Source organism: Acanthochromis polyacanthus, chromosome 2 (genome assembly GCF_021347895.1).
Source record: "Acanthochromis polyacanthus isolate Apoly-LR-REF ecotype Palm Island chromosome 2, KAUST_Apoly_ChrSc, whole genome shotgun sequence".
Classification (NCBI taxonomy): domain Eukaryota; kingdom Metazoa; phylum Chordata; class Actinopteri; family Pomacentridae; genus Acanthochromis; species Acanthochromis polyacanthus.
In genome coordinates this window covers 35,901,511-35,912,416 of record NC_067114.1, presented here as the reverse complement: position 1 = coordinate 35,912,416, position 10,906 = coordinate 35,901,511, and the positions used below count along the sequence as shown (strand labels likewise).

Here is a 10,906-nt window from a genome sequence, read left to right as displayed (position 1 = left end):
AAAATACATAAGTGAATGTATCTCATTTAAACTAGTGTTTCAAAAAAAAAATTTAAGTATACGCAACTCCCCTGAACAGATGTACAATATATATGAATAGTTGTCACATTTACTCATGGGGTTTATGCCCTTATTAAAGTTTTACACAAGTACACCTTGCAATATCACATATTACCTTTTATTTTACCAAATTTTTCTAACTCAGATAGTCCTCTGAATGAGCATGCACCACACTTCTACTCTTCCTAAATACATTTGGCAACAAAGACTCATAGACAGACAGCGTAAAGTTACAAAGATCTATTCACACTAAGTTAAACTGAACCGAGACACAGAGGAGCTAGAGGCTCGAGGGCCCTCTAGGGGTGCGGCGAGAAAACACAGGTAAACCAGACTACATTCAAAAGCAGCCTAATTTGCAAAACTAGCCCGAACCAAATAACATAAGGGCAGGAGAGTTAAACTGAGCGGTACTATAGCTACAATACGGAGTGGATGCCAAAACGGCTAAACACAAATAACCAGAGATACATTAAAAATACACGCTATACAGAAAGCCCGTGGCTGCAGATGTCAACAAGATTATGGACGCTAGGCTAAACCCTAGGAGAAATACCAAGAAGTACGGATGCTTTCAGCGGCCGCAAAGCGAGAGCTAATGCTTACGAGTTGCATTACACGATGCCAAACGGCGAAGAACAAACCTAGAAAATGCTATATAACAGCTATGCAAAAACTGGGTACGGAAATGTGCACATGAAATTTATAGGCACAGAGTAGGTCCTGACTCATGTCTAAGAGACATGACATTATATGTACGCACTTTGTTCCCGGTTATTATCCACTTTCCTGTAACCTGTCAAGTAAACCCTGTAAAAATATTTGGATCTAACTCAATTCTCATCCTGAATACTAGGATCGGCAGGGCTTAAACAGCACACTACATTGTTTAAATTAGTGGTTCCCAAATAGTGGGTCCTGGCCCAAAGTGAACTAATTGTGTGAGGACTACAGGAATCCACTGATCACGTCTGAAGAGTAGCTAATTTCTGATACAGCACTTATATTTTGAAGAACTTTCTTGCTGCAGAGTGACGAATTTCAGCCTCTGTGTATCTCGAGGATGGAGTCGTGTTTAAATGATGTTGCTTTAACTGAAGCTCTGAGATGAGGATGTCTCACTTTGTTTAAAGCCTGTTGCCCTGACTCATCTCTCTTTGCTAGACTGTGATAAACCTCTGGTGAATTGTAAATAGCAAACATAATTTGAAAGAAAAAGCACATCATCAGCTCCTGTCAGCTGTATGCACAGCTTTAATATTTTGGGAATGCAGGCTTTTCTGTAACCCAAAATCATACAAACTTTTTATTCATTTCAGTTTGGAAACACGGTTTTAAAAGCTGTATGTAAGTCAGAAGGTCATTATGTCAGTCCTCTCTCTGTTCCATCTCATATCTAGCAGCAGATTCTATGTGGTTTGGTGTGCAGCACCACAGATAATAAAATCTGTCTACTCCAGGAACATGAACGAGTTACCCATTATTTGAAAAGTTGCAATCGTTATTTAGAATTTGTCAGTTGCTTTTTCTGCAAGTTTTGTGTGGGTTCCTGCAAATGTTGGAGTTGGTGGTAATGAGAGGACAGATAAAATAAAATTAAAATAAATACCAAATAAAATGTGTTTATTTATTATGAATGAATGAATGAATGAATGAATGAATGAATGAATGAATGAATGATTGAATGAATGAATGAAAAGTACTGGCAGACGGTAGATCTTTGTTTGACACTCCAGATCAGAGGGTGGCGGTAGTGTGCTTGAAATCTGTTTGCCGTCTACAATAAATCTAAAACAGGAAGAAAAAGTAGTAGTCCACGTGCTTGGCTTCGTTCCTGTAGTCCACAGCAGTTCCCAGAAGTTCTTCTTTACTACCCATCATGTGATTGTCAATGTTTAACTTGTGGAAAGTTGCATGAAGCAGAACAGATGTCGAGATCACGTCCTGCACTCCACCGACGTGCAGACACACAGACACAGTGAGCTAGTGGTTAAATCCTCTGTTAAAGCTGATCTGTAGTCAGCCAGCCGATGGCCGCCCTGCGTGCAGCAAAGCAGGCTCTGAGGAGAGAAATCAAAGGACGAGTTGCAGCGCTGAGTGAGGCGGAGAAACGACGACAGTCTCTGGTTGTTTCACAGAAGGTAAGAAAAGGTGCTGTGGACTGGACGCGTCGGCTAATATCGTCTTATGTGGAGCGACCTGTTAGCTTTATTAGCTGCATTCACTTAGACCACATTACAACCCACTGCCGTCGACATGGTTAGAATATGTGCAGGAACTGATCATGTTACTGCATCTTATAAAGTACACATTGTGGCTTGTTTTCCAATCTCACTAGGTCAGACCTAGTTACATTTCCACGTCACTTTTAAGTGGCACAAGTCTGGACTGCATGTTATGAAGTGATTCCACAATCCATCCATCCATCCATTCATTCATTCTCTGTGCACTGCTTCATCCTCATTAGGGTCGTGGGGGGCTGGAGTCTATCCCAGCTGACTTACAGGGAAGATTCACCTGGACAGGTCATCAGGGGCGGCATTGCTCAGTGGGTAGAGTGGCCGTCTTGTAACCGGAGGGTTGCCGGTTCGATCTCATGTCGAAGTGTCCCTGAGCAAGACACCTAACCTCTAATTGCTCCCGATGGGGTCGTGGTTAGCGCCTTGCATGGCAGCTTCTGCCATCAGTGTGTGAATGTGTGTGTGAATGGGTGAGTGTGACGTATTCTGTAAAGCGCTTTGGGTACCTTGCAGGTATAGTAAAGAACTATATAAATACAGACCATTTACCAGGCTATCACAGGGCTACATATAGAGACAAACAATTTAAAATCACCAATTAACCCCAGCATGTTTTTGGACTAAGGCACTGTGCAGCCATGAATTATCCAAATGCATGACAGAGAGAAAAGTACACAGACTGCAGTCAAAATCACCATAAACCTTTGTCATTCTCTTTGCGTTCCACTTTTTATTACAAACTAAAACATCTACAAAAATAAGGCTCAGATTAATAATGCTCTCTGTGTTATTATAACGTTAACAGGATTTGAAATGAAGTTTGTTGCTTCCAGCTGTTTGTTGGGGTGTTTCCTCTGAGTTTATTAAACACCTGCATCAACAGACGGCAATAGGATTCAAAGAGGGAGAGTTGCATACCATGGCTGTCTCCATCTATGTCTGAGTGAAGCCACGGAGAACATTTAGAACATAAAAGTGATCTCTAACTGAATGAAACGGTTGATGCTATCTGTACTAGAGGTACGGACCGTTAAGGTCACCGAAGAGCTGGGGCCGGTTAACTACTATTTGCTGCACATTACAGGCAGTTTATATGAATGACTTTGACGGCGAACATTGTATAATTTAACCAAAAATACATCGTCTCCTCTCATACTTTATACAATGTAGTTTTTATGCTTTTAGACGCGTGTCTAAATTGTTTGAAGTCCAGTTCCTATTAATTAGTTTACCGCGTTCAGTGGTGGAAGCGGCTGACGAACTCCATTGCAAATGTTCCCATTTAATTTCGGACGCTAATTTACAAGATAAAATTAAGGATGTCGAATATGAAACAAACACTGGTGAATGGTGAGGAGCAGCTCTTTAATTCGGCATGAATTTAAAAAACCCACAAACTCGATTTACTGTGATATTGTGAGATTTGTTTGTGGTTATGTAACTTAGCCATTCAACAGAGTCCGCTAAGATTAAAGTGACTGACGTGCAGTGTCTGTGTTGACAGACGTAGAAAATACGTCAGGGTTTTGTTTAGGTTGTTAATATGTAATAGTCTGTCGCTACTTTTGAAGGTAAAAAAATACTTGTAGTTTGCTGGCTGTTAGTTCCGCCATTTGTTTTGTTTGCCGTTTGTGCTTTATTAGAACAGGGTCACGTGAATAAAAAGTTTTGCTATTTTTAATAGTAGTGCTGATTTCAACCCCAAAATCGCTGTCCGTGAAAAAGTCAGATAATGATATTTATAAGACATTATGCATGATAGAAAAGAGAACAGCAGATGACTGATATGACAGGCTCGGCACGCAGATTCACCTCGAATCACGGAAGCGCCTTCATCACTCGGATTACCAAACCGGCTCATTAATATTTATGTACGTCGGATTACCAGCCAATCACAAAGCGCGTTCATCAGCCGGCTCATTAATATTCATGTACGTCTCATTAATATTTATGGTAAGGTAAAGCGCCGTATCCGTAGGCCACAGGCTACGGGTACGGGTCCGTATCTGTAGACACTACCAAATGAAACAATGCCATCACTGCAACAGGCTGATGAAGCAGCACTGATGTGTATCTCACGTCTGAGAAGAGCTTAAGATTGCTGTCATGCTTTTTACAGAAAAATGACAGTGTTCATTCAGACGTGAAGCCCTGACCTTCAGCTGCTGTCAGATTACTGTGAAGGAGTGGCTTTAAGGGACTATAGAATGATTTTGATGTTTAAAATCCAACTTATAGAAAAAATTACATTTATAAAAATTGATGTTTGACATCAATTTAACTCCCTAGTTGTTTAGTATATGCTGATCGTTTAATCTAATGAACCATTATAGTGGGAATGGAGAGTGGTCTTGTGACTGTGGATTCAACACAAACCTGATTGTTCTGTTGATTTGGTGTGGAACATCTCCACTGTGCCAGTTTCAGGTCACAGTCACTAACTCACAAGCTTTTTGTTTAAAAGCTCACCTTTTGTTGTAGTGCTGATACTGTGTTCCTGGTTAGCAGTAATGTCTTGTTACTTTACAACATAACAGCCTAGCTGATAAGAATTATGACCAAAATGAAATATGATGTGAGATGTAGAAAAATGGCTTTGATCTACCTGAAATGTATTTGGGGAAATTGAAGCTAAAACAGTAATGGTAGAAGTATTCAGAGCCTTTATCTAAGTAATGATACTAATACCACAATATGAAAGTGTAGTAAAAGTTCTACATTCAAAAAAGCAAGTCAAAGCATGCAGGTATCATCCAAATGTAGTTAAAATTATCAACCTGGAATGAGTATGGTCAAAGGGCAGACCCAAACCATGGATATGTGGTTACATGACATGCACTGTAAATATTTGGCTGCCAAGGTGCTTTCCAGTGTCTTGGTGTAATGGTGGGCTGTAGATGATATAATCTACCGATAGTTTGAAACTGTTGTTTATGCACTAGAATAGCTTTTAAAAATCTTTCTATTGATCATTGAAAAGAAGATTTCAGAATCTTGATTGATTGAATGGAGTTAAATTGTTGGTATTTTGTGCTCTTTGGCTCTGATCATGTCTTTGATTCTAACTTTCTTTTCCTCTATGTTTTCTTTTAGTTGTTCAGACATCCCAAATATGTGTCCTCTCAGCGGATTGCAGTGTTCCTGAGCATGAACGATGAAGTGTGTACTCAGGAAATCCTCAGAGACGTGTTTAAAAGGGGCAAAACCTGCTTCATCCCCAAATATGAGACCAGCAGCAACCATATGGACATGTTGAAGCTCAACAGTCTGCAAGACATGGAGACACTGCCGCTGACTTCCTGGAACATCCGACAGCCTGCCGACGATGACAGCAGCCGAGACGAAGCGCTGGCCACAGGTCAGCATGTTCTCACATATGTGTACACACACACACAAACACACACACACACACCAACCGCAATCAATATCAAAAATAATGATCCTGAAAATATTCACAGTAATTAATTAGTACCCAGACACTGATGTTTGAAAAAGCAGTCTTGTATTGATAGTAATCATTATTTTTAACATTACTAATGTATGTCATTTTTTAGGGCTAAAGCTGCTTGAACACTGTCGAATCTTTCCGTATGCTTCAGCGGTGGTGAAATATTTTCTTTGGGATGGATGTAGCAAAATCTTTCCCCCAATTTTTTTGCAAGGCTCATGCATAGGGATGTGAACTTTGAACTATTTTTGTAGCTGATCGTCCGCTGCCTTCTAAGTCAATAACCATTTAGTCAGCAACTTGAATTTTACTCGAACACTGTTACCGCAGCAAACACTTGTAGCTCAACTCCTTACATTCAAATCTTTCCCGGTTTTCACTTGTATGTAATTGAAGTGAGTGCATCGCTGTGCAAATCTTCTTAAATGTGTTGAATGATCTGAAATTCAATCACACCTCAAGAACTGCATTATTTTTAAATTGATAAATACAGTATTTCATTTGATGTGCAATTAAAAACAAATCCTGTATTGAAAATAAAGGATCAAAGTAGAAACTGCAACAAAACTGAATATAGGTGATCACTGGTGCACAAGTAATAAAATCCTAAATTAAGTACACCTGTATACCTGTGCACAACCAAACTTTCTTAATTTTATCTCTGTATGTGTGTCGGCATTATGGCTCCACATGAAAAAGATTTTAATTGAAAAATAAGATTACAAAACCTTACAAAGATGGTCAAGGATACAGAAAGATTGGTAACCAACAATTAGAGATGTGCTCCTTACAGAATTTAGCTGTGAAAAACTGACAGGCAGGTTCTTTAAGACTGATGTCACAAACTGGATTATGTGTCAACAGTTAGTGTGAATGCATGTGTATTTATAGTAACTGCTTAAGAGTTTACCTTTAAGCATCTCTTCCAAAGATTATTTATTAAGTGTGATAGGTAGAGGAAGTCATATTCCTCCAGCCTACAAAGTGAGGTCAGAAAATGACAAATATCCATCCATCCATCCATTATCTGTACACCGCTTAATCAGTATTAGGGTTATGGGGGTGCTGGAGTCTATCCCAGCTGACTTAGGGTGAAGGTAGGGACACCCTGGACAGGTCACCAGTCTATCACAGGGCTACACATAGAGACAAACAATCACACTCACATTCACAGCAATGTAAAATTTAGAATCACCACTTAATCTAAGCATGTTTTTGGCCTGTGGGAGGAAGCAGGAGTACCTGGAAAAAACCAAAATGACAAACATGTCCATAGTGAAGCATTTTTTCCTTAGTTATATTTGGAGAACCGTTTTTAACCTCCAGAACTCTGTTCTATTTGGATTAGGCTGTCTCGCAACATTTGTGTTGTTGTGATACAACTTGTCATACCTGCTCAGTCGCTGCAATTTTACTGTCTTTTTTGTTGAAGGAGGATTGGGAGCTAAGGCTTCAGTCCTACTCATCTGGGGACAAATGACCCCACCCTAATGATATAACCAAGATACTCCACCTCTGTCTTGGTCATGTGAAATTGGCATGCGTTGATGATGAGTTCAAGTTTAAGGGTCCGTTGAAGGACATCCGAGAGGATATCACCAAGTCATCAGCATATGCTATCAGCCCCTCACAGAACTTCATCCACCAGCAGCTGAGACATAGCTGGAGCTCCATGCAGTTCGAACAACATTGTTCTGAAATGATGAAGACCACTAGGGACCCTAAGCATTTTTTAGTCTTCAGACGACTCAGTCAGTGGCCTCTGCCAGTACCATTTACAAAGGTCATGTGTTGTGCTTACGTACTTGTGCCCCATCAAATCCTTTGCTCTTGTCATTGGGTAGGCGTCAAAAGCAGAGGCTGCATTCAGTTTCGAGAAATTAACACAAAATCTCTGTTTTGTGTTGTCTTTCCTGGGGACTGCACAACACTGACCTCGAGATGGCTTAGCGATGACCACAGTGAGCATGTCCTTCACCTCCTGCTTCACTGCAGGTATGAGCTTAGCAAATACACTGATGGTGGTTTCCCTGATCCGTCGCTGGTTTGGACAACGGAGACATGTCTCACGTTGAATGAGGTTTATGCAACCTGGCTTGGTGTTGAAGAATTCAACGAGCATGATGGCCTCTTGCTCTTCTTGCTGGTCTGGAGACAGATGACTCAGCTCAGGGACTGGCTACTCATCAAATACAGCAGGAAAAAGCTGCTCATGTGGTTCCTCTTCCTCTACCATGGTGTGAGCCCACCACCGTGTTGATGATGCAGTGGATCTCCAAACATTTTTTAAATATTTTTTCAGCAAATTTACATGAAAAGCAAATTGACTTGAAAAACCTAGTGCTTCTTACGAGTGCTAATGTCCAGTCCCTGGAAAACAAGTTGGATGATCTCAGGGGTCGGATCAGATACCAGCTCACCTGACATGGCTCAGATCTCTGTTGCTGGCCGAGACATCTTGGCCATTGGAGTCTTTTCTGTGTTTTCTTCTGTAGTTGTCCAGTCATCTGGAAGCATCTCCTGACTACCCAGAGCCTGTCTCAACTCCCCCCTGAAAACCATGCAACATTCTTCCTTTTTGGGCTTATGAGTTCTTGTAATCTTGCACGATAGAGGGGACTATTCCTAAATTTAATGTCTTAAATTGTTTGAATGTATTACATTTAAAGTATAAACTCAAAGATATCTGTAGCAATTACAATCTGTATACACACGTGGACAAAATTGTTGGTACCCCTCAGTTAAAGAAGGAAAAACCCACAATTCTCACTGAAATCACTTGAAACTCACAAAAGTAACAATAAATAAAAATTTATTGAAAATTAAATAATCAAAAACAGCCATTACTTTTGAATTGTTGATTAACATAATTATTTAAAAAAACAAACTAATGAAACAGGCCTGGACAAAAATGATGGTACCTCTATAAAAGATTGAAAACTATTTGACCAGAGTGACATGATTAACTCAGGTGTGTCATTTAATTGACATCACAGGTGTTTCCAAACTCATAATCAGTCAGTCTGCCTATTTAAAGGGAGACAAGTAGTCACCCTGCTGTTTGGTGAAAAGGTGTGTACCACACTGAACATGGACAACAGAAAGCGAAGGAGAGAATTGTCCCAGGACATCCGAAAAAAAATGATAGACAAACATCTTAAAGGTAAAGGCTATAAGACCATCTCTAAACAGCTTGAAGTTCCTGTGACAACAGTGGCTCATATTATTCAGAAGTTCAAGACCCACGGGACAGTAGCCAACCTCCCTGGACGTGGCCGCAAGAGGAAAATTGATGACAAATTGAAGAGACGGATCGTTGGAATTGTATCCAAAGAGCCCAGAGCAACCTCCAAAGAAATTAAAGGTGAACTTCAAGGCCAAGGTACATCAGTGTCAGATCGCACCATTCGTCGTTGTTTGAGCCAAAGTGGACTTCGTGGGAGACGACCAAGGAGGACACCACTGCTGAAAAAAACTCATAAAAAAGCCAGACTGGAATTTGCAAAAATGCATGTTGACAAGCCACAAAGCTTCTGGGAGAATGTCCTTTGGACAGATGAGACCAAACTGGAGCTTTTTGGTAAGGCACATCAACTCTATGTTCATAGACTCAAAAACCAAGCATACGAAGAAAAGAACACTGTCCCTACGGTGAAACATGGAGGAGGCTCAGTAATGTTTTGGGGCTGCTTTGCTGCATCTGGCACAGGGTGTCTTGAAAGTGTGCAAGGTACGATGAAATCTGAAGACTATCAAGGCATTCTGGAGAGAAATGTGCTGCCTAGTGTCAGAAAGCTTGGTCTCAGTCGCAGGTCATGGGTCTTCCAACAGGACAACGATCCAAAACACACAGCCAAAAACACCCAAGAATGGCTGAGAGAAAAGTGTTGGACTATTCTAAAGTGGCCTTCTATGAGCCCAGATCTGAATCCCATTGAACATATGTGGAAGGAGCTGAAACATGCCATTTGGAGAAGACACCCATCAAACCTGAGACAACTGGAGCTGTTTGCTCATGAGGAGTGGGCCAAAATACCTGTTGACAGCTGCAGAACGCTCATTGACAAATACAGAAATTGTTTAATTGCAGTGATTGCCTCAAAAGGTTGTGCAACAAAATATTAAGTTATGGGTACCATCATTTTTGTCCAGCCCTATTTCATTAGTTTGTTTTTTAAAATAATTATGTTAATCAACAATTCAAAAGTGATGGCTGATTTTGATTATTTAATTTTCAATAAATTTTTATTTATTGTTACTTTTGTGAGTTTCAAGTGATTTCAGTGAGAATTGTGGGTTTTTCCTTCTTTAACTGAGGGGTACCAACAATTTTGTCCACGTGTGTATAAGAGAGTCACCTCAAATATCCATATATGCACACAAATTTAGACATTTTCCAGATAACATTGACTACACTGTGTACTCTCACTGTCCAGGAGGTCTGGACCTGATCTTGATGCCAGGCCTGGGCTTTGACCGGTTTGGGAAACGTCTGGGAAGAGGGAAGGGCTTCTATGACACCTTCTTGGAGCGATGCGACAAACACCCCAAAGGAAAGCCCTACACCATTGCCTTGGCCTTCAAAGAGCAGATGTGTCAGGAAATCCCTGTTGATGACAATGATGTGTTAATAGATGAAGTCTTGTATGAAGATAAGTAGTTCATCAATCACTGGTGGTGGTCCATGAGCTGAAAAATGGTATAACATGCCCAAGTCAGCCAAATGTTTGTAATGATGTTTCCCTATAACAGCAATAAACTATTTTCAATGTAATAAGTTTGATTTGTTAGAGCAGGAAGACCTAATGACACTAATAAAAACTAATGATGTTTTACTGGAATACAGCCATCATTATTATGGATTTCTATGGCTTCTCTGCTTTGACATCTTTCATCAGAATGTTCAAGATACGCTACTAATGAAAATATTGTATTTATATTTGTTAAAAGATACTGAGACCTCTTATTTTATGCCTCTGCTCTGCTCTTTATAGCCCTTTTCAGATTTGTAGCATGACGGTGATGTTTTCTTAAGCCACCAAAGCCACAAGTTTGTGTCATTCACACATAGGTGACTCTTAAATTTATGGTCTTCAGACATGTCGGACCTTTACTGAAAGAGCCACTGTACATGCACAATATTTAGCATGTAACACGT

The 10,906-nt window shown here is 40.3% G+C and overlaps 1 protein-coding gene across 1 annotated transcript; it reads left to right on the top strand.

The window, feature by feature from the left end:
* The first annotated feature begins 1,872 nt into the window (after positions 1 to 1,872).
* mthfs (5,10-methenyltetrahydrofolate synthetase (5-formyltetrahydrofolate cyclo-ligase)) lies at positions 1,873 to 10,589 on the top strand. Its single transcript, XM_051960562.1, has 3 exons — positions 1,873 to 2,201; positions 5,394 to 5,658; positions 10,185 to 10,589. The coding sequence occupies exons 1-3, from the start codon at positions 2,091 to 2,093 to the stop codon at positions 10,406 to 10,408; spliced, it is 600 nt and encodes a 199-aa protein (XP_051816522.1). The 5' UTR covers positions 1,873 to 2,090; the 3' UTR covers positions 10,409 to 10,589.
* The last annotated feature ends 317 nt before the right edge of the window (positions 10,590 to 10,906 follow it).